The following is a 25,352-nucleotide window of genomic DNA, read 5'->3' as shown; positions in this document are numbered from 1 at the left end:
CCTATTTTATTTTCAATGGGTCATATCTATGTTCCGCTTCCAGAGAAGGAGACTCACTGAAGTCAGTGGAATTTGCTGCCTCAGAGGATAGTAAGATCCCCTTCTTGGGAAGTTTTTAAACAGAGGCTAGATGGCCATCTCACAGGAGTGCTTTGATTGGGTGTTCCTGTATGGAAGGTTTCAGACTGGATGGCACTCGTGGTCGCATCCAACTCCATCATTTGATGACTTAATCTAGACTAAGTTGTCTTGATTCCAGTAGGTATACTATAAGTATGGTGAAATCAAGATTCACCTGAAAGATTTTATTTCTTTGAAGAGTTTATAGAAGCTCACATTATATTGAGTTATTCAATATCTCTCTCTCTGTCACACACACTCACTCTCTCTCTCACACACACACTTTTTCATTTTATTGAATTTATCATTTCTTAATCAGTTTCTCTGAAATCTGAAAATCCCTTTTCAGAAATAAGCATTTATGGGAAAGTAAAAAAACCAAAAACAAACAGTGGAATTGCAGATTTGATGGCAAGTCAGCTAAATAGTGTGACGGTGCGGGTTTGAGGGATAGAAGCAGAGGTGAGGAGATGCTTCAACTCTTCCCTCATTCATTTCTTTCATCTTCTATCCTATAGTTATTTTCTCTCCAATTGCCTTAAGCTAGTAAGTTATTTAGACAGTAGGTGGAGACATGCCTTACTAACCCAGTTTCAAATGATATGAAGCACATTTACATTAATGAAGTTCAAGGGTTCTAAAAAGGTTCTCAGTGATTAGTTTCTATTTTTCAGTATGACATCTTATTCTTTTATACACTTTAAAAAGTTATAGTATTCAGTTGCCACTGCTTGTTAGAAATTTGGCATTTTGGTCAAGAAAAAAAAACCCCATCTCTCATAAAGACTATTCAGCGTTTGAAAAAATTTCCTTAGTATTTTAGCAGTACTCCATTGTCCTGGATATTGCCACAGCAGTTTTCTTTACATGTTTTAAGTCTTCAGATTCTTAGATAGAATTTATAGCATTGCTTTCACATGTTTGTTACTTTTAAAGACATAACATTTGGTACTTTGAACCCAAGGTTAACAATGTTATAAAAATGTAAATTGTATTAGCTGCTGCTCATGGGGGAGCAGTATTTCATAGAATCAGAACAGGTTTGAAGGAGATTTTACCCCAAATGGAGGAAAAAAAACCCCTCATTTGAAGCTAATATTAAGATTGGGAGGAAATTTACAATTGGTATAATTCCTATAGTGATCCCAATTCTCCAGAGTCATATATGCTTCTATGCTGACCTGGGGCCAATTTGGTCCTGGGAATGGTTTACACTGCCAGTCCCTGGCCACTGCGGAGGCAGGATGGAGGCCACTCTTGCCATCCCCTGCTGGTCTCCTTGTCACGGTAGGTGGGGGATGTGATAGGGGTTGTTCCAGTTGCTCATTGCCTGGAGTACCAGAGCGACATAGGAAAGGACAGAGGAGGAATTGCCTCCTCCTTTTTGTCCTCTTTTCTCTGATCACTTCATTGCTCCAGCCAGCATCACGGCAGGTGATGAAAGACTAATACAGACCATGTCGTGCCCACTGGTGTCTGCAACAATGAGGACAAGAGGAGACCATGAGTGCCATTGTGTGTACCAAGGGCACCCAAGCATGTGGAACACGGGACGGCCATGGGGGAGAATTCAAAGCAACCAGCAAGTTTTGTTTAGTGTGGTTCAAGGCTGCTTTAAACAGTTTTGGTCTGTGTTGACCTGGATCAGCTTTGTGTGATGTTTAGTCACCACGGAGCTGATTTGGCCACTGTTGGTGCTAAGTGATAAGTGTAGATGTGCCCCTAGTCCAACACTCAAATCCTTGCATCACACTGGTCACATGTTTTAAAAGTCAGTGTGGATTTCCTAAGAGAACCATCAATCCAACATTGGTATTATAAGTAGGCAAAAGTGTTATGGTTTATCGCTACCATATATATATCCTATTTGAGCCTATGGATGAAGGGACTGAAAGGTAGCATCAAGGACAGAAATGCCAGCCCTAAGTTGTAAAAAAACATAACTGCATCCAAAATCCAATAACTTCATTGAGGAAAGCAAAAATGCATGAAATGCATAACCTTTCAATCCTTCTAATAATGTTAAGGAGGCTGATAGGTCTACAGTTTGTTGGATCATTTCTTTTCCCCCTCTTTTGTATATGGGGACGATGATTATCATCCCCCAGTCCTTGGGAATTTGACCGTATTGGTCAATGTAGGTGAAAAGTGATGCTAAGGTGGGGATCCAGAAGTCTAGATTGTTCTTGATGGCTTCCAAAGGAATGATAATTTTTCCTGGGGCCTTCTCTTGCTGTAATTGGTTGACAAGGCTCTTGATCTCTGTTGGAGTGACTGCAGGCCATTTTGGTAGATTTTCCAGGTCTGGGGTGGATCGGGAATTCCTGCCAGTATGATCCTTGTCCTGAAAATATGCTTCCCATGACCCTGGGGGGATATGGCTTTCTATCGAGGGCCTAACATAGTTAGCTGTACATGATATGATGTGCCAGAAGGTGACTAAGTCTTTAGTTTGAACAGTTTGTATGAGCCATCTCCAATTGCTTTTCAAATCTTCCTTTTATTTTTCTCGGCCAACAGCGCATATATTGACTCTTCTGATGGAGAAGCTCTTGTGATACCATTACCAAGTTATTAGACCCCCCCTCCCCCCCCCCCCCGATGATCTCGTGGGCTGAGTTGGGTGTTAATAGTACTTGTATGTGGTCTTTAGCCTAGATTTTAAATTTTGTCAATGATTCAATTTTATAATGGTTCATTATTATTATTGAAGTATATAACCCTTTGGGTTTCATATGGTAATAGGTACCCTTGATATGAGCTGGTCATTGACCGTAATAAAAATTTACTTACTTACTTACTTTCAATCCTTCACTGGCAAAGGTGTTAATAATTATACAAGAGAAGAAATAGAAATGATGGTGTCACTAGCCTGCATTTTATTAAGATGTTGTTTTTGTTGTCAGTTAAGATGGTTTAGAACAGGCATGGACAAACTTGGGCCCTGCAGGTGTTTTAGACTTCAACTCCCACAATTCCTGGCCTCAGGCCCCTTCTTGTTCCCCCTCAAATGCTTAAGCGGCTGAGGGGGAAAAGGAAAGGGCCTAAGGTCAGGAATTGTGGGAGTTGAAGTCCAAAACACCTGCAGGGCCCAAGTTTGCCCATGCCTGGTTTAGAAGGCTATCAATGCCAGGAGAGGTCACTCACTCTTTGACCATGTGGGCACTGGGAGACAGAAAGTAGTGAAATCTAGGCAATAACATTTTAGACCCATTAGCAATAGAAGAATCAAGTTTCCTTGAAATCCAGGGTGGTTATTTCCTGGTTGAGGTTACCTACCCCTTTAAAGACAGAAAAGGTGTATCTTTAAAAATACTATCTGGATACTGAGGCTTGTGGGAAGGAATCCCATGGAGTTCTGAGGGGTCAATTTAGATAGGTTAATATTTACAATCAAAGAAGGAGAATTTTCAATTGGAAATTCACATGAACTTCATTCCCACATCTAACCTGCCCTATTAGTAATGGACTTAATTCCAGACCTGCTTGAAACTACACTCCCTCAAGCACAACCATGCATCCAGTAAATTGAAATTACAGTGGACATAAATGTTGTTGCATACCATTCTTTCAGCCCATGTCGGCTCACACTCTTCTGTTATGTGTACAACTTCTGCTTTGATAATATAATGTCAGGCACTCCCTTTTAAGCCAGCAAATAGGATATAAGATAAAACAATGTATATAGACTGTTTTCTAATACCTCTACAGATGAACCACCCTTAGAACTGTTTATTTTTTTTTCTCCTCAGAGTGCTTTCTAGGCTATCTGATGTGGGAAACTGGTAAGATTTTTCCCCAGTGTTCTAGGGATTGGCATCATATTTGTGCTCTTTGGTTAAAACCGTTCTTCATGTTCCTGGAAATTAGCAGCGATCAAGTGGCCAATGGTTTGTAGGTTGGCACTGATCCATGGAGCAGCACCAAACTTTGGTATCCATGGAGGGTCTTTGATCCAAACTCCAGCAGATACCAAGGGCCTACTACAATTTCAAAGCAACAGCACTATGGTTCAACTTACATTTTTGTTTCCCTTGCAGTTGGGCCAGGGGGCGGAGGGGTTCAGGTGCTAAATAGAGCAGCCTACTCTTTTTGAATTCTTTGGACTTTGTCCCTGCTGTGCATTGATCTTTATATCTCTTGATTATGCATATCGTACTTAGTGTGAGAAAAGCTGGACAGTTTTCTTCTTTAAAATTGTTCTCAGAAGTGCAGAAGAAACAGGCTTGCAATCAAATTAATGTTGCCTGTCTTCACCTAATAACTATCTGTCATGTTATCTCTCTAAATGTTGGTGTAAACAATTTATTTTGCATTTCAGATAACTTTCTGGAGGCTCTTAACTGTGACACTTAGTTTGGCCAAGATGAGTAAAAGCAGATGACTCTACTTTCCTGCCAATCTAAAAATATTGATATAAATCTGTCCTGGAACTTTAGATCTGATTTACACTAAATTAGCAGCATTTTTGTTTTTAAAATTAGGACCTTTTGTTTTTTGGAAAGTATGTTATTTTTGCAAGATCCGAGGTTAGCATCAGAGGTTAATACCAAAAGCTGCATCTTGCTTAGTGTGTGTGTATTTAGCATCTAGCAAGTTACTTTAAAATGTGGGGAGAGTTGGGAGCCAAGGCAAATACAAGACCAAGGTTGGATAAAAATTGTCTTAAAAGTGTTTTGTGATGGTGGCCTCCAAGACTGTGGGGGTTTAGTAGTTGTATAAATCATCTAGTCCAATGGTTCTCAACCTGTGGGTCCCCAGATGTTTTGGCCTTCAACTCCCAGAAATCCTAATAACTGGTAAACTGTCTGGGATTTCTGGGAGTTGTAGGACAAAACACCTGGGGAACCACAGGTTGAGAACCACTGATCTAGTCTTTTAAGGCATTTAAAGGCCTGAAACAGTTTTTGTGTGTATTTAAATGGAAGATTATGCACTTTGAAAGAGGCGCAAAACCGTGTGTCTTACGGATTTCACTGGTGGGCAGTTGCAATCCACAGCTCTCATTTTGCACATCTTTGGTTTCCTTTTAACATTTACTTGTTTTGATTGTCGTATGCAGTTGTTGCATCTTGGTGTTGCCCTTTTATCGTTGATGATCTTTTAAATATTATTAAATTAGTTTTCATATGTTTGGACTTGCTGTTTTTCATTGAAGGCATAAAATATAAATAAATTAAAGACCAATTCTACATAAAGGTTGACATAAGAAGATACCATGGCAGATTCACAGCAGGTGTCTACAGTATATGAGATTGTTAAAACCTCTCCCTACAAACTAATGAGCCTGAACATATTTGTTTAGAAACAACCTCTGTTCTTTATTTATAAGATCATATAGTTTCCCTAGCAAGATATCACCCTGGATGTTTATAGAGACAATAATTATATGCCTAATATAGTTTTTTTGTGTGTAGTGGCTGGTGAGAGGAGAGGTAATTGCTCCTGTAGGAGAAATTATTTTTTCTTCAGACATCGGTCGCTAGTGAAGCATGTCATTTATGCTTACCTATACTTTTTTTTTGCTTAAAGAAAGGAAATCCTAAACCGTCAGATTAAGCTTGAAAGTATCTGTACTTTTCTTGTCATGCAACATTTGTTTTCCTATGAAAAACCACACTTGGTCTTTGAAATCAGTTTTCTGAATGCTTACATTAGGCCACACCTGTACAATTTGTGACCCACCACACTGAATGTAATGCATTTTATATATTATGCCCTCTCAAGTGCTTGAGCCTTCCTTTCCTGTTTTTGCCGTCTAGGTTGGCAGTGCAAAAAGATTTATTGAGCAGCTGTCCTATATAGCTAGTGACCTGTATTTGGCTTTGTGGGTCACAACTAGTGTTCTCTTGCATTTGGCAAATTAGTAGGGTTAAGATTCCTGTTGATGGTGCCATTGCAACCCAGCAGGCTTTATATTATTATTATTTTTATTATGGCAGAAGTTTATTTTTAAAAGGCATATTTGAACATAGGTAGATCAATTTTATAAATCATGAAAGTTGTTTTACTTCTCAGATTGGTGTGGACTAATCGTAATAGCTCATTATTTAAGAATTATGTAACTTTATAACATGTATGAACAGCTGCAAATGCTTTTCAAAGGGCTTTTTAAAATGCTTTGGAAAATCATATATTTTACTTTTTCTATATAGTTTATTATACTTATACGAAAAACATTGTTTGTGATTGCACAGAAACATGAAAATGTTCACTAATCAATTCTAGTTTCAGAACTACAGTGATTACGTGATAGTTACTGGATAATAGAATTTTTTGTGTAAAAAGTGAAAACAGTTCTTAGCAAAACAAAAATAGCGTGTTCTTGATTTTTCAGTGGTCCATACTTTCCTATAGGCAATGCCTTTATTTTTTGCTTTTTTTCATTTCATTATTATGCATTTTTTTTCATTTGAATAGAAATTCCATAGTTACCATTCCCTTAATCCCACAATAAACTGAAGTTAAAAAACAGAAGTTGCAGTAATATCCAGTAATACAGTCTTAAAATACAGACAGTTTTAAAATGTTTCATTAAAATGGCAAAGATCACTATTAATTGCTGAATATGTTAGCAGTCAAGAAAATGTCTGGGTGAAATAAATATTAATTTGGAGCCCCTTCTGAGCCCAGTGAGGTATCATTTTATGTGGTGGCCAATTTGAAGAGTAGAGTGGTTAGTACAGAGGAATGTGGTCATTCAAATAATCAGACTTATGTGTAGGGCTTTATAAACTTTGAGTGAATGAATAAATGAACTGATAGATTTACAATACTTTTGGTCACAGATCAGCATATATACAATCAACAAAATCAGTACTATATTTACAATGTACATTAAAATTTACTCGATAAATATAGGTAAAACAATTGAAATATATTGACAGTAGTAGCATTCACTAATGCAGTTGATTTCTTTTGTCCATAATTTGACAGTAGGTGCACAAAACTTCTAAAATTATCAGAGGTTCTCTACCTCTTTTTAAAGTAGTAATCATCATCTACTTGAAATTCGCTACATAACGTCAGCAATAGGGAAAGAGCAAAAGTTCCTATAACAATTACAATATAATAGGATATGGATAACAACAACAACAACAGTAATGTTTATTTATTACCCACCTCTTCTCATGATTCTTCATGATTAACCATTTCCACCTTAACCAAATCACACAGATATGCTCACTCTATATAACATTTACTTCCAAATTTATCCTGATTTAGTGATGTTAAGAAAGCATTTCGTTTAGTTTAGTTGAAAGATTTCCCAAATTTAGGAATGCTCGCCATCACCACATACTTTGCTTGTATAAATATATTTCCCGTACCCTTAATTTTGGGGTACCTGGCTATTTCAAACAGGTTGTGTTGCAACTCCATATCCCAGCTATATTCTTTAATTATAAATTTAAAATTCCCGTGTGTATGCGCGTGTGTCTTCACCTATCAACCTATGGTAACCCCCATGAATTTCATAAGGTTTTCTTAGGCAAAGGAATACTCAGAGGTGGTTGTGTCAGTTCCTTCTTTTGAAATACAACCCACAGCACTTTGTATTCATTCGCAGTCTCCCATCCAAGGAGTAACCAGGACTTATCATGATTAGCCCCAAGATCAGATATGATCTGGTGATTTCATAGACAAGAATGATGAAACATGATGTGTGAATCCTAAGCCTCTCACTTCTCCTGTAGCAAATATTTTCATGTTGACGGACAGGTGATTATAGTGTTAGAAGAGCCAGATTCACTAGAGAAAAAAAAGTCAAGTTTTTCTAGTAGTGACTATTAAGGAATCATTCTCAGACTCAGCTGTAGAAACAATTTTTATCTGCCAAATTTCAAAAGGAGAAAATTTTGTATAAGTGCATACTTAGGAGCCGTATAAAAACTACAAATTCCCAAATAACTGCAGGAATAAATTGTCCTCCTTTCTTATATACCTTTAACTTGATCAGAGCTCTGCACCAGGACTGTAGGGGCATGATATGAAGTCCCACCGAAGCCATAAATGGTTGAATTTGTGGATACAGAATACTTATGGATATGAAGGCTAACTGTACGTATTTTGCACTGAACAATATAACCACTGATAAACACTTTATGTTAAATAGTAGAGCTGAAATCTATCTTATATATAGAGTGATGGAATCACAGCAGCGGACAAAACGACAAAACTAAACACCCCACAACCTCGAAAATTGACAGCACAACTCCTCATCCACGCCTCTAGGTTGATACAACAAAAAGAAAAGAAAAATAAAGTCCTAATTAGAGGGAGAGGAATAATTGTTTTTATCCAATTGCTGCCAGTTAGATGGCTAAGCTCCTCCCACTTGGTCTCCTAGCAACCCACTCAGCCCAGGGGACAAGCAGAGTTAGGCCTCACTCAGGCCTCTTCCCCACTGCCTATAAAATACAGATTATCATATTTTTACTGGATTATATGGCAGTATAGACTCAAGGCCCTTCCACACAGCTATATAACCCATTTATAATCTTATATTATCTGATTTGAACTGGATTATCTTGACTCCACACTGCCATATAATCCACTTCAGTGTGCATTTTATACAGCTATGTAGAAGGGGCCTCATATAATCCAGTTCTAAGCAGATAATATAAGATTATAAATATACAGTAGAGTCTCATTTATCCAACATAAACAGGCCGGCAGAATGTTGGATAAGTGAATATGTTGGATAATAAGGGATTCAGGAAAAGCCGATTAAACATCAAATTAGATAATCATTATACAAATTAAGCACCAAAACATCATGTAAGACAACCAATTTGACAGAAAAAGTAGTTCCATGTGCAGTAATGCTATGTAGTAATTCCTGTATTTACAAATTTACTACCAAAATATCACAATGAATTTAAAACACTGACTACAAAAACATTGACTACTAAAAGCCAGACTGCGTTGGATAATCTAATACATTGGATAAGCAAATGTTGGCTTAGTGAGATTCTACTGTAATATGAAATAATTACTGTGGTAGAATAATACAGAATAATATAATCTCTAAAACCAGGACAATAAATAAGGAGCAACACTCTGAAAGCAGGGAAATTAGGAATCCCACAAAGGAAACAATCAGGGCCAGCTAACACCTCCCAAGAAAGGATTCTTCCAGAAAGGAAGCTGAGAAGGGAGTGAAGCAGTGTGTATTACCAAAGTCACTATTATTACTATCATTATTATCATTATTATTATTATTATTATTATTATTATTATTATTATTATTATTATTATTGTGTTGCTGTAAACCGTGAAAATGAATACAATCTGCCTCCAAGTATTCAAAAACACTAAAATCAGAATACAGTAGAGTCTCACTTATCCAACATAAACGGGCCGGCAGAACGTTGGATAAGTGAATATGTTGGATAATAAGGAGAGATTAAGAAAAAGCCTATTAAACATCAAATTAGGTTATAATTTTACAAATTAAGCATCAAAACATCATTTTATACAACAAATTTGACAGAAAAAGTAGTTCATTACACATTAATGCTCTGTAGTAGTTAATGTATTTACGAATTTAGCACCAAAATATCACAATGCATTGAAAACATTGACTACAAAAATGCGTTGGATAATCCAGAATGTTGGATAAGTGAGACTCTACTGTATATAAAAATTACTGTGGTACAATAAAACACAACAGTACAATCTCTAAAGTCTGCTGCCCTGCAGACTAGGAACGGAACAATGGCTTCAAACTACAGGAAAGGAGATTCCACCTGAACATCAGGAAGAACTTCCTCGCTGTGAGAGCTGTTCGACACTGGAACTCTCTCCCCTGGGCCGTGGTGGAGGCTCCTTCTTTGGAGACTTTTAAGCAGAGGCTGGATGGCCATCTGTCGGGGGTGCTTTGAATGCCATTTCCTGCTTCTTAGCAGGGGGTTGGACTGGATGGCCCATGAGGTCTCTTCCAACTCTACTATTCTATGATTCTATGATTCTATGATTAATAAAGAACAACACTCTGAAAACAGGGGAATTCCACACAGGAAACAATCAGGGCCAGCAAACACCTCCCAGCAAAGTATTCCCATCACCAAAGTCTGGCAAATCCTCTATTTTCTGACGGCCACTGACAGTAGAAGCATAGAAAATATCGCAAACAACACCACTCTGAAAACAAGGGAATGCCAGACAGAAAACAATCAGGGCCAGCTAACACCTCCCAACAAAAAATTCACTCAGGCAGGAAGCAGCCAGGCTTGAAAGCTGCATGGCTATTACATGCTAATCATTTTGCCTAATTACAGCTTTCATACTTGCCTCCAACAGACAAAAAAAAAACAACAATCAGAAATATTGTATATACAACCTTTACGAAATAACATCCTCTGATGGCGTAGAGTGTTAAAGCGCTGAGCTGCTGAACTTCTGGACCGAAAGGTCGCAGGTTTGAATTGGGGGAGCGGACAGAGCCCCCCTATTAGCCCCACCTTCTGCCAACCCTAAAGTTCAAAAACATGCAAATGAGAGTAGATGAATAGGTACTGCTCCGGCGGGAAGGTGAGGGCACTCCATGCAGTCATGCCACATGACCTTGGAGGAGTCTACGGACAACACCAGCTCTTCGGCTTAGAAATGGACATGACCACCAACCCCAGAGTCAGACACGACTGAACTTAATATCAGGGAAAAACCTTTACCTTTTACCTTAACTACCACCAATTCCTCAATATTTTATTTCCCATACCACCATACTTCGCCACAGCAACGCTAGTCTAACTATAAATTTCCTTATATTTCATTAGAATTACAGATAAGATTGGTGAAAATGTACTATATTGGAAAAAACCCCCATAATTTATTAACACTTTAAGTTCTTGGATAAACAACTTCTGGGCTAAATTGCACATACACAAACACAAGTACTGTATTCAGGCATAGGATGAAATTTAGCATTGTTGAGGAAGATTTCTAGTTTGTACTGAGCAGCAAGCATAATGTAGATCTCCTGGATGATGCTTTATCAGATAACTGAATGACATTCATTTTAACCAACAGCTACAATTAAGACAGAGACTAGCCAATTTTCCAAAACTTCGAAAGCAGTGGTGCTATTTCTCTCAACAGGCAGGTGCAGACTTGGCCCTTTCTCACTGGCCTTTCCCCCTGAATTCTCCACTGGAGTCCCTGTAACAGGGATCTGAAATTATTTCATTTTTTTTTAAAAAAACGAAGAACCAACCAAAAACAAAAGTGTTAAGATTCTCTTCCTCTCCCTGGCTGGTTTAGACAGGGAATATGTTCTACTTGGAAACACCATAGAGTGGCCTTTCCTTGGCGAAAGGATCTGCAATTTATAAAGAAAGAAAAAGACTTCTGCTTTTGACAAAATAACCTTTTATATGCTGAAATGGCTGGGAAACTGAGTTTTCTCTTATTCATCCTTTGCCTTCATTTCAATAAACATTGGGGAGGTGGGGGCGTTATTGGAAAGCTGAAGTTCTATCACCCCATTGTGGAGGATGGTGCTAAGAGCTAGCAAGCTCAAATCATGTCTAGAATGGGGTCTAGCCATGACAGAAACAAGCGAAAGAATGACTGAAGAAGCTAGTTGTTCTCATCATAAAAGTAGACAAGTTTGACTTTCAAACCTGTTATTTACCTTTGTGATGAAAACAGCAAGTGATGGTTTTTGAAGTCAAACCTGTCTTCCAGAGGGACCAGAGGAGCTATTCATTTGCCTTTTCTCCATTTGTTCAGGAGTCATGTCACATAAGAAAGCAAGTTACTTTTGCTTAATGCTGATTTGGACAGATCCCTTACAGATTTTGAATGAATAAAAGATTAAAGAGGAAGAAATAATTAAATATGTTCTTATTAATGAGGCTATGGGAGAGTAGAACATAATAATCATTCCCTCTTATGTTCTGTAGTCTTCAATATTATATCTAATTGGTAGAAGGCAGAGCCTTTTGATCAAGATGACATTTGCACAGAACCTGTTTTGGGTAGACTGTAGTTGGTTTTTGCCTTTCTTGCTGGAATTGACTTTGGGGATTATTCATCCAGTCCTGGAATAGTTTATGTATTGCCAGCTATTCTACTGGAATGTGGCAGAGGAGGAGATAGGACAGAGCAAGGAACTGCTTTTGGCTCTTTTCTCTCTGCCTCTATTCCTTCAAAAGTCTAGTAGTTGATGAAAAATGCTAAGAGATTCACTGGAGTTGTATTGCGGAAATCTTTTCCTGAGTGGCAATGAAATTCTAACAAAAAAGTTACGAGTAAATAATAGCAATACAATCTTATATATGGAGAGGATTATATTCATATGCTATTTATATTGTATTATAATATGTACACTAGTTCTGTACATTCTTCCACTTTTAGAACTATGTAACGAAATTTGATTTTTTTCTGTTCCTGGTTTGGAAGAGTTATTCCTGTTTAATTATGTGGTACTTACTTTGAAAGTAGTTTTTATACTCCAGAAACTTTTGGTTGAGACTCTGTGAGATATTCATTGAAAAACTACAGCAAAATGTGCTGCAAGTTGTCCCACACAAACAACGTTTTTGCTGTTTAATAAACTTTTCCCATGTTTTTATGATAGAACTAATTAAGTAAAGGTAAATGTTTCCCTTTGACTAAGTTTTGTCGAGTCCGACTCTGGGCGGTGGTTCTCATTTCAATTTCTAAGCTGAAGAGCTGGCATTGTCCATAGAAGCCTCCTAGGTCATGTGGCTATCATGATAGCATGGAGCTCTGTTTCCTTCTTGCCGAAGCGGTACCTACTCACATTTTGCATGTTTTTGAACTGCTAGGTTGGCAGAAACTGGGGCTAAGAATAGAAGCTCACCTCACCCCCCAATTCGAACTGCCACCACAACATCTGTTATAGAACTCCAATATGCCGATGACAACGTAGTCTGTGCGCACTCAGAAGAAGACCTACAAGCCACTCTAAACACCTTCGCAGAAGCATACGAGAAACTCGGCCTCTCATTGAACACTGAGAAAACCAAAGTGCTCTTCCAACAGGCACCAGCTAATCCCTCTGCGATGCCAGGAATACAGCGTAATGGTGTAACATTAGAAAACGTTGACCATTTCCGCTACCTTGGCAGCCACCTCTCCACAAAAGTCAACATTGACACTGAAATACAACACCGCCTGAGCTCTGCGAGTGCAGCATTTTTCTGAATGAAGCAGAGAGTGTTGATGACTGGGACATCCGTAGAGAGACCAAGGTGCTTGTTTATAAAGCCATTGTCCTCCCAACCCTGCTCTACGCCTGTGAAATGTGGACGGTATACAGACATCACACCAAACTCCTGGAGTGTTTCCATCAGCATTGCCTCAGAAAAATCCTGCAAATCTCTTGGGAAGACAGGCAGACAAATGTCAGCGTGCTGGAAGAAGCAAAGACCACCAGCATTGAAGTGATGCTTATTGCGCCAAATTGCTATGTGTGTGTGTGTAAAGAAATCCTTGCAAAGTTGCAGAGGCAAGCCACGCCTCAAACAATGTATCAGTTTGATGGCAGATGGCTGGTTTTGTCAGTTGGGAATTTGAGCTTCCAGAGAGAGCACAGAAAAGACATGCTCTCTAGCTACGGTCAAGTAGCAGTTTGAATATGCTATGCTGGATATATTGAATGCTGATTGATTAGTTATTGATCCTATGCAACTACAAGGACATTGTACGGTTGCTGAACTGTTTATTTAACTTCAACGCAACAAGTAAAGTTTCTTTGTTATTTCAATTCCTCTGCCTGGTCTGAGTCTTTTGCACATGGTGTTAACTGGACGCTGCTGGTTCCGCTATACACACACCTGCTATCAATGCTCCTACGCCATCAACTCCACTGGACTGGCCACGTTGTCCAAATGCCTGTTCACCGTCTCCCAAAGCAGTTGCTCTACTCCGAACTCAAGAACGGGAAACGTAATGTTGGTGGGCAGGAAAAGAGATTTAAAGATGGGCTTGAAGCCAACCTTAAAAACTGTGGCATAAACTCTGAGAACTGGGAAGCCCTGGCCCTCGAGCGCTCTAATTGGAGGTCAGCTGTGACCAGCAGTGCCGCAGAGTTCGAAGAGGCATAAATGGAAGGCTTAAAGGAGAAACGTGCCAAGAGGAAGGAGCATCAAGCCAACCATGACCGGGACCGCCTTCCACCTGGAAACCGATGTCCTCATTGCGGGAGAACATGCAGATCAAGAATAGGTCTCTTCAGCCACCTGCGGACACCCCCCCCCCCCAACACCCTATAACTGGAGGACCATCATCCTTGGCCTATGAGGGATCGCCTAAGATGTAAGCAACCACCATTTTCTAAGTGCTCCTAGACCTGAATCAGTAAGGGAAAGTGCAACAGGGAAAGTGTCGCTTTTTACCACCTTCTTTTTTCTAGCTTTTTTAAAAATTTGATTAAATGATTACAAAGAAAAGAGCCCAAAAAGAAAAAGAAAAAAACAGAGAAAGAGGAAAAGGTGGCAAAGTGCGTTAAAGCACTGAGCTGGAGACCGAAAGGTCCCAGGTTCAAACCTCGGGAGCGGTGTGAGCGGCCGCTGTTAGCTCCAGCTCCTGCCAACCTAGCAGTTCGAAAACATGCCAATGTGAGTAGATCAATAAGTACTGCTCCAGCGGGAAGGTAACGGCACTCAATGTCGTCATGCCGGCCACATGACCTTGGAGGTGTCTACGGACAACGCCGGCGCTTCGGCTTAGAAATGGAGATGAGCACCAACCCCCAGAGTCAGACATGAGTGGACTTAACGTCAGGGGAAACCTTTACCTTTACCCTATGAACAACAGCTAGATTTTTATAATGATATAAGTTGAGCACGTCATATATATTAACAGCCTTACTGCACGATCATGAATCCACTTTAAATCCAGTTTCTGCTTCCTGCAGAATTCTGGGGGTTGTAGTTTAGAGAGGGGCCTTTAAACTGCTCAGTCAGGTCCTGGGCCACACTAAACTACAAATTCCAGAATTCTGCAGGAGGTAGAATCGATGCTCTAGTGTTATGAGGCTGATAGTCTTGAAATTTATGTATATAAAATGCATATTTATGGGTAGTGAAAGCAGTAAGATCTTGTGATGAGCTTGAGATTTTTTTTCCTTTTCTTATGAACTCGGCTAGCATATTTATTTATTTATTTATTTACTCTATTTATACCCTACCTTTCTCTACCCCGAAGGGGACTCAAGGCGGCTTACATATGGCAATTAGTCAATGCCTTAAACACATACAAAACACAAGCTTAAAATAAATTGAATTAAAATGAGTACATATTAAACATTTTAAACCATTACATTCAATATTAATATTCTAGTTAAGTAAATGAATTTCCAAATAAGGCTCTGTTATTATTTTCCACTTCCGTATTGGTCAAAAAAATGAGGAGGAAAATACTTTAACAGACAATTTGAAGTGGGGATACCATCTAGAAATCAGATGACATACTAAAATTACTAGTGAAACATGAATAAGAGAACAGCTCATTATAATTTTCATGTCATTTTTGTGTTGCCTAAGACTTTTAGTATTTGAGAGTCTACATTAATACAGTAGAGTCTCACTTATCCAAGCTAAACGGGCCGGCAGAAGCTTGGATAAGCGAATATCTTGGATAATAAGGAGGGATTAAGGAAAAGCTATTAAATATCAAATTAGATTATGATTTTACAAACTAAGCACCAATACTTCATGTTGTACAACAAATTTGACAGAAAAAGTAGTTCAGTATGCAGTAATGTTATGTTGTAATTACTGTATTTACGAATTTAGCACCAAAATATCATGATATATTGAAAACATTGACTACAAAAATGGCTTGGATTATCCAGAGGCTTGGATAAACGAGGCTTGGATAAGTGAGACTATAGCCAAAATGACTAAGCCAAAGTATGTTGTATAGATGGACTGTAGGAATCCCACCAGACTCCAAATCTTTCAGACCAGCTCTCCTGAGCCTATAAATTAAAAGCCTCAAGTATCATTTTTAAATAAAGCATTTTATGTGATTTTTTTCAGTTGATAATCAAATGACACTGTTATTCAGACTTACTAGATTTGCAAATTTACAAGTTTTCACAAGTCAGCTGGATCCCTTCCTCAGGAAATCACTTGAAGGCTTTTTTTTCCTGTGTTGACATAAAGAACTTGGTTGTCTTTAAATCCTTCTGAATGTACTTGCCTTATAATTTGACAGCACAGAATCAACACCCTTACAGGGACCGTAATGCAATAAAAAGAGAAACTGTTCAATATAGCGTCCAGTTACTTTAGGATTAGATTTGAAGTGACTGGAATGTGCACAATAAAACCCATACAACGTTAGAGCTCCATGTTGTCTGAGTTGTATTATTTAAACATTTTCTACCCCCAGTGGATATATAATGGTGCAAAATGAAAATATTGAAAATGCACGTCAATTTCATCATACCATAGTATGGTTACAAATATGATATTTGTATGTTTGTACTGATAGTTTTGAAATATGGGCAAGTTTCTTTTGGGGAATAATGTGCTTTTCCTGAAAGAAAATGTATAGCCGGTGCATACTTTATATGGAATAAACTGAAAATAGGCACGTTTTTAATGTTCAAGATTTTTTTAAATTAAAAAACCAAACTTGGTCTTCTTTATTTTCTTCTTTTAATATCCAGTAATAGCATTGCTCATGACTTTTGATTATTCAACTCTCTTTCTGCCCCAAAAGACCCCTCTTTCTTTTTTGCCCTTTAGTTTTATACTGTTTTCCTGTCGCACCTCAGGCTAAGTTCACCTTGCTATAGATACCCAGTCAGACACACAGGTAGTCTTTTGAAGTTTTTATTAAGCAAAGCAGAATATAAATCAAGCAAGCAATCAAAAGGTAATTCAAAGTTGTAGTGAAAGAGTCAAAAGGTCCAAGAGATTCACAAAGTACATAAATGTCTAATAAACCAAAAGGGTATAGGTTCATAGGTTCAAAGAGCATAGCAGGAACAATAATCCATAAGGCAAAGAATTAGTCCATAGAGTCCAAAGCACAAGATCCAAGAATCCAAGATAATCCACAAGGTGAAGAATTAGTCCATAGAGTCCAAAGAACAAGGTTCAAGAATCCAAGATAAACCACAAGGCAAAGAGTCCAAAGAACAAGGCCCAAGAATCCAAGAATGCTGGCTAGGTAGAACTTCCACACAGATGAAGCGATGAAATTGCACTGACAAAGAATAGTCTGTGAAAGCATGCTTTAATAACAACTTAGGAATGCATTCCTCTTCCCACAGCTAGATTCACGTTTGCGTGCCAAACACTCACTTCTACGGACCTGGGAACCCATCCAAGACAAACGGTCCTCTCTAGATAACTCCTCGTTATCTTGCACCTGGTCAGAAGCTAAACCGTCATCCCCATTATTTTCCAAGGCTGAAGTCTCTCCCTCAATATTTCTCATGTCAGCTTGATCGTTATCTGTTTCTCCTGGAATCAGCAGCTCATCCTGCAACTGCATTTCTGAGCTAACTTCTGCCTCAGACTGCTGATCTTGAATCCCAAATCCAGAATCCCCAGAATCCCCTCCATCTTCATCTATAATCTAGCCAGCCTGTGGCTGGGATACAACATTTCCATGTGATGTTATTAGTTCATTTGCAAATTTTAAACTACTTGCTAATTAATTCCTGTCATCTTCCAGTCAAGCTTAATAAATAAATTAGCGAATTGCCTCCACAATTTATGCAATATTATGTATTAGAGCATATTTGGCCCCCGACCTAAACTTTAGACTTAGAGTTGCCTTAAAGTCTGAAACAATTTGAAGGCACACAACGACAATCCTAATTAACTTGATTATTTCATCAGCCAAAAGCAGTCCCACAATTCCCATTGAAATACTGGTACGTCTATATTGGTTAAAATTGTTCTTCATTTTCAATATGGTATTGTTCTTTCATTTTTTGTACTACAAATAAGATATTGCAGTGTGCTTAGGAACTTGTTCATGTTTTTTTTTTCATCTATAGTCTACTCCTTCCAACAGTCTAAGGGACCGTGAACTGACCCTCAGCTTAAAAAGTGTGAGGACCCCCTGTTATAGAAAATATTTTTTTTTGAATGAGGAGAGAGGTAGAGGATACATTTTTTCAATAAGCATTAAAAATCTCCTGATTAAGAATCAGGTGTGATTGAATCAGAGGAGTATATCCTGACTTGTTTTCAAACAAAAAATACTACAGAAACAAAGAAGAAATGTTGTGTACACTTGGTGCGAATAGAAAAGCAATACCTATACAAAATGTATAGGAGTCCACTTAGATGTGAGAAACCTGTTAAGTGTAAATAAAAAAATTCCTATTTAAATGAAGGTCAGTTATAAGAAAGATATTGAGAACAGGCAGGCATAAAAAACGGAGAATTATGTCAGTTCAGTATTGCTGTTATGTTTTATACTGTTGGAGCCCCCAGTGGTGTAGCGGGTTAAATCACTGAGCTACTGAACTTGCTGGCCGAAAGGTCGGGGGTTTGAATCTGGGGAGCGGGGTGAGCTCCCACTGTTAGCCCCAGCTTCTGCTAACCTAGCACTTCGCAAACGTGCAAATATAAGTAGATCAATAGGTACCACTCTGGTGGAAAGGTAACAGTGCTCCATACAGTCATGCCAGCCACATGATCTTGGAGGCGTCTGCGGACAACGCTGGCTCTTTGGTTTAGAAATGGAGAAGAGAATCAACACAACTAGCCTTAATATCAGGGGGAAACCTTTACCTTTACCTTTATATTGTTAACATTTACCCAGTCATGTTTTTGATGTTGAATTAATTTAAAGTTTCAATGGTAGCAGCTACATTCTCAAAATTTCTTTCACATGAAATTTCATGTAAATCATCATTATCTCTATGTAATACTTTACAAGTAAAAGCCATTCACTGTTTTCAGGCTTACAATCTAAAATGGAGCAAGATTGGTGGGGGGTTTTTTTTTGGGGGGGGGGGGTGAGTTGAATTTTCCCAGTCCTAAAAGGGGCTGCTTAGTCCTGGATACAGCTACCAAACTACTTATCTGCCTTGGACCTTGAGGTAGAGTGACTGAATCCATATCCACCGTACATGTGCCAGTCTATGACTAGGGGCTTCCAGATCTCGCAGCCCTGCCCCTGTCGCTACTCACTGATCGCCATGGAACTTTTGTTGGTTTTATTTTTCTTGGAAGACTCCTGTGCATGAATTTGATTTATGTTTGGAGGTCAGTGCACAGCTGATGAACACAGAGTCTTCACAAAATGAGGGTCCCATCCAGTGGCATGAATTAACCTGACGACTATTGACTTCTCATTTGTTGCAGCCGCCTTCTGCCTTCACAGCTGTTCTGACATGTGCCATGTTATCGGACGTCTGCTCCGCTGTTGAAGACTTCAGATTGTGCTTGGTCTGGTTTCTCCCCTGTGGCCCTTCCGCTCAGGGAAACCCTCCTGGGAGCACATTCACATCTGCTCGGAAAAGCGATTCTGAATGCTGTTCATCTTGGCTGCTGTGTTTTTTTGGCATGGTCACATGTTTGTGACTGAAAAAAGTTGGATTGTGTTAAATGCTACAATGATTCTCCTCCATCTCTTCTTCCTCCTCCTGGCTATCCTTTCTATTGCTGTTAACGTCATCTGGTGCATTTCTCCAAATTCAGTGACTCATTTTGTCTTTCAGAGAAAAGAGAAAATTGTGGTTATAATGCTATAATCTGATCGTCATAATCCACAATTGGTGACTAGTGGAAAATAATTTTACAATATGTTCCAATAAACGTCATTACGCTAATTTTTTTTTTCTTTCCCCTGATTTTTTTTAGTTGATTTGGAGCATCTACGAGCTGTAAAAATTGACAAACATCTTCAATTTTGCCAGGAAAACCATTCTAGCAGCCATTTTGTGTCAGCCAAGACAGGTGACTCCGTAAGTAACATAGATAATGTTAAATATTTGTTAGAGTCATGTTTATTTCAGAGCCAAGTGTGAAACACATTTTCTGTTAGTTTCACATTAGTGAGCTGAGTAATTTTTCTGGAGTGGAAAATACCTCGTATTTCTTCAAAAAGGAGATATATTTTAAAAACTCAAAGTGTGAACCTGTTATTTTGTTCTGTATTCTATGTACTCTATATAATAATAATAATAATAATAATAATAAACCCCCCCGCAGGTGCCACCTTGACGTGGTGGGGGGGCTTAACTGCTCCAATGATGACTGAGGGCTGTGCTGGCGGTAGTGTAAGTACCGGCAGGTCCAACCAAGCCAGAGAGGCCTCAGCTGAGGAGCAGAACTAAGAGCACCTAACCCATTAGCATTATGGAGAATCAAACCCAAACGAAGTCTATACTGGCTCGGTCGTCGCCCAGGATAAAAAGGACCGCGGTGGATGCTGCTGATTCTGGACATCCATCGACAAGTGGGCTACGGAATCATCAAAACCCAAATGAACAGTCACAGAAGCGGCAGAAATACACAATGCCAGAAAACTGCAGAATTATGAAATGCTACTACAAATCTGAACCTCAAAGGCATGGCTACCAAAAAAGGATGCATCAACTGTGGAAACAAGAGTACCCTGACTCACAGATAACAGAACCCCGACTGGCTGACCAACGAAGATTCATAATCAGAAACAAAGTGTTCAGTGAAGTTGAACTCGAAGAAATCCAGAAAATTTGCTAAGTAAATTACCATCAGACCACAGCACAGACAGCAGCAGAGACTCCAGCAACACTTGGAATGGTGGAACAGATTGAACCAGAAGAAAGTGTGGAGCTTTTGCAAGAATTTGATGAACCAGCACTTGAAACATCTGCTGAACCACCAGGAACCTTGACAGCAAGACAACAAGAGCTCAAGGATAAGATCATGGCTCATGCTGCAGCAAATGCAATAAGACAGCGGCTCCCAACTCTAAAAACAGTGCCCAAGAGACACCTGGCGCCTCTCATGAAAGATGTGAATACAGTACTCTCCACTGTCCAAATAACATCAATTGAACAAACAAACCAGTATGCCTACAGTGCAGCAGTGATAATAACAGAAGAGCTTGGGCTCCTACAACCAAGGCAGCCCCAAAGAAAATCGACTGGAAAACCAAAGTGGAAGGTCAGGCTAGAGTTGAAAATCAAAAAGCTTAGATCAGATGCAAGTAACCTGAAAAATATGAAAGAGAAGAAACTGAAGAATGACAAAATCAAGCAATACCTGATCCGAAAGTACTGGCTGAACACCAGAAAAATTGAAGAAGCTTTGGAAATCGTGAAAGAACAAATTACAGCAACAGCCAGAAAAATTGAAAGGTATGAAGCCAGAATCATCCAGTACAGACAAAATCAACTGTTTCAATCAGATCAAAGATGGTTCTACCAGAGTCTGAACCAAAGAACAGACACAGTAACCATAAAGCCAGAAAAAACTGCAACAACGAAGTTCTGGAAAGAACTTTGGGAAAATAATAAAAACTACAACAAAAACGCTGGGTGGATAAAGGAGTTTGAAGGAAAATTGTCACAGAACAAAATGGAACAGATGGAAATAACAACTGAAATGATCAGCAAACGAGTGCAAAAAGTCAAGTACTGGACATTGCCTGGTAGTGATCAACTTCATGGATTTTGGCTCAAACATCTGATTAGTTTACATGGAAAAATGGCCCAACAATTCAATGAGATGCTGCAGAAAGGAAGTATCAGTGAATGGCTAACAACTGGAAGAACATACCTGATACAAAAGGATCCAGCAAAAGGAGCAGCACCAGGAAACTACAGGCCAATAACGTGTCTGCTCACTATGTTTAAACTACTGACTGGCATCATAGCTGACAGAATTCAAGACTATCTTGAAGAAAAAAACATCTTGCCAGATGAACAGAAAGGCAACAAACGGAAAAGCAGGGGCACAAAAGACCAGTTATTGATTGACAAAATGATTCTGGAGAACTGTAAGAGCCGAAAAGCTAATCTTCACATGACGTGGATTGACTACAAAAAGGCCTTTGACTCACTCCCACACAGCTGGATCATCAAGTGCCTGGACACCATCGGGATTAGTAAAAATGTTGGCAACCTTCATTGAAAACATGATGGAGCACTGGAAAACTGAACTGTTTGTTGGAAATGAAAGCTATGGACTTGTCAAAATCAGAAGAGGAATTTTCCAGGGAGATTCATTGTCCCCTCTGCTTTTCATTATTGCCATGATCCCTCTGTCAACAATCTTACAAAAAACAAATCTCGGCTACCAAACATCTAAGAATTCTCACAAAATTTCACATTTGATGTACATGGATGACCTGAAGCTATATGGGAAAACGCAAACTGAAATCCAGTCTCTGACTAACACTGTCTGAATTTTTAGCACTGATATCAACATGGAGTTTGGTTTGGACAAATGTTCGACAGTGGCATTGAAGAAGGGAAAAATCATTGAAAGTGAGGGCATAAATATGCCCAATGGCCAAACAATAAAGTGTCACCAGCCAGAGGCCTATAAATATCTGGGCATATTACAGCTGGACAACATCAAGCATGAACATGTGAAAACTGTGGTCAGCAAAGAATACACACAAAGGGTCAGAAAAATTCTCAAAAGCAAGCTCAATGGAGGCAACACCATCAAGGCCATAAACACCTGGGCCATACCTGTCATAAGATATACTGCTGGCATCATAAACTGGACACAGGCGGAACTGGACAATTTGGACAGAAAAACAAGAAAACTCATGACCATTCATCATTCACTGCACCCTCGCAGTGATGTTGACTGGCTCTATCTGCCTAGAAGATCGGGGGCAGAGGACTCTTACAAGTAAAACAAGCAGTCAAAGAAGAAGAACATGCCCTGGCAGAATATGTAAAGCAAAGTGAAGAACCTGCTTTGATTGAAGTCAAAAATCAGAAACTCCTCAAAGCACAGCAGACAAAAAACCAGTACAAGAAAACTGCACTACAAACTAGAGCTGACAGCTGGCACAACAAAACACTGCATGGAAAGTTCCTTGACAAAATTGAAGGAAAAGCTGATAAGGAGAAGACCTGGCTCTGGCTCACGAATGGGACCCTGAAGAAGGAGACAGAAGGCCTGATCCTTGCAGCCCAGGAGCAAGCCATCAGAACAAATGCAATTAAGGCCAAGATCGAAAAATCAGCTGATGACCCAAAATGCAGACTGTGCAAGGAAGCTGACGAAACTGCTGCTGTAAGAAAATTGCACAGACAGACTACAAACAGAGGCACAACTGTGTGGCCCAAATGATCCATTGGAACTTATGCCTCAATTACCACCTGCCAGCAGCAAAGAACTGGTGGGATTACAAACCAGCTAAGATCGTGGAAAATGAACGCGCAAAGATACTGTGGGACTTCCGAATCCAGACTGACAAAGTTCTGGAACACAACACACCAGACATCACAGTTGTGGAAAAGAACAAGGTTTGGATAATTGATGTTGCCATCCCAGGTGACAGTTGCATTGACGAAAAACAACAAGAAAAACTCAGCCGCTATCAGGACCTCAAGATTGAACTTCAAAGACTCTGGCAGAAACCAGTGCAGGTGGTCCCGGTGGTGATGGGCACACTGGGTGCCGTGCCAAAAGATCTCAGCCGGCATTTGGAAACAATAGACATTGACAAAATTACGATCTGCCAACTGCAAAAGGCCACCCTGCTGGGATCTGCACGCATCATCCGAAAATACATCACACAGTCCTAGACACTTGGAAGTGTTCGACTTGTGGTTTTGAGAAACGAAATCCAGCATGTCTATCTTGTTTGCTGTGTCATACAACATTGTTGTGTCAATAATAATAATAATAATAATACATATGCCTTTGAAATAGTCTGAGCTTAGAAAAAAACACACACTGAATGTGCGGGTAGCAATAGTTTCTAAGCAAAAGAGGTTGTTTATACAAAGTGATGATCTCTAATTTAAAAACAACAGAAACCATCTCCTAAATACGTATGTTCAGTCAATTTGCAGAGGTAGCAATACAGGGGGAAACTGCTGTTGGAGCCATATACTGCAATAAGAACTGGAAGTTTTAATTGCATAACTCACTTACCTGCGCTGGGAGTAAATCCCATGTAACTCAATGGGGTTTACTTTTGAGTAGGCATGTATAGGACTGTACTATAGGAGAGGTTAAAATTCTGCTTTTTGGTGAATCAAAGGGATGAATGTGTTGGGGATAAAGATAGGACATAACATCAGTTGCTTGTCCTGGAGAGAAAATGCTGGGACTTAAAACAGACATTTTATTTTTGAAATAATTATATTACTCTTTAATTAATTTAAAATTGCATTCTATTCTGATGTCTAGTCCTATATACCACAGGTGAGCAAAGTTCAGATGTTTTTGAATTGCATATTCCATGAGCCATAGCGATCAAAGCCCTTGGTGAGAAGTGCTGAGTGTTACATTGAATCTGAAATACTATACAAAAATTAGCAATCGTGTATTATGCAAAGCATGCCTAATGCAAACTACCTACAAATGACCGACAAACAACTTTAAAAGGGAAGAGAGAGAGAGAGGGAGAGAAGGAAAAAGACAGGACTTTATAATATTAGTTCTCTTAACCAACTTCCTCTAATATAAACATTCTTGTCTTTTTAATAATCCTTCAAACTAGATAGCATAAGCTTTACCATATGATTTATAGTATAGGATTAAACTTATAAGTAAACACATATCTTAAATAGAAAGAAAAGAAAAGCGAGAGATCTACAACTCTTAAATGAAAATACTCTATATGTTGTAGTTGAGTCAGTAAGTAATGTTGCAAGCAGTAGTAGCAGTACCAGTAGGGGGAAAGGGGGTAATCGCGAGCAGGTGTCAAATGAAGATCAGCAAAGGGAACGGATCCAGGATATATTTATGGCACCTACTGATGAAGACACATTCGAAGGGTTTTTAAGTGGCGGGGAGTCGATGAGCGAGGAAGGAAATGTGGTGGATAAGAATAGAGGCACAAAAAGGGTTACTCGGGAGCAGGAATCAGATGAAGAATGGGAGAGGAAGAAGATCCGGGATATATTTTCTGCTCCCACAGATGATGAATCGTTTATGGGTTTCTCTGGGAGTGATGGGTCTGGGAGTGATGAGGATGGGGAAAACACAATGGATTGGACTAGGGTACAAGAGATTAGGAAAATATGTGCAGAACCAACTTCTAGCAACACGTTTGTGGGGTTTTCAGGACGTGAGGATTGGCAAATGGGAGATACATCCGAGTCA

General features: G+C 39.2%; 1 protein-coding gene and 1 long non-coding RNA gene across 3 annotated transcripts in view; both read left to right on the top strand.

Annotated features, from left to right (window-relative positions):
• Window positions 1-25,352, top strand: part of rab28 (RAB28, member RAS oncogene family) — a 125,445-nt gene that overhangs the window by 75,658 nt on the left and 24,435 nt on the right. For both annotated transcript variants that reach the window (XM_062982093.1, XM_062982094.1), the window contains exon 5: window positions 19,929-20,032. In XM_062982093.1, coding sequence (XP_062838163.1) covers window positions 19,929-20,032 — 104 coding nt within the window. The remainder of the gene's footprint in view (window positions 1-19,928; window positions 20,033-25,352) is intronic.
• On the top strand, window positions 3,170-19,928 carry LOC134299369 (uncharacterized). Its single transcript, XR_010006561.1, has 2 exons — window positions 3,170-17,199; window positions 17,248-19,928. It is a non-coding gene; the product is annotated as an uncharacterized LOC134299369 (long non-coding RNA).

This window comes from Anolis carolinensis, chromosome 5 (assembly GCF_035594765.1).
Source record: "Anolis carolinensis isolate JA03-04 chromosome 5, rAnoCar3.1.pri, whole genome shotgun sequence".
In the NCBI taxonomy this organism is placed as follows: Eukaryota; Metazoa; Chordata; class Lepidosauria; order Squamata; family Dactyloidae; genus Anolis; species Anolis carolinensis.
The sequence above is the reverse complement of the archived record's forward strand: the minus strand, read 5'-3'. Positions and strand labels throughout refer to the sequence as shown.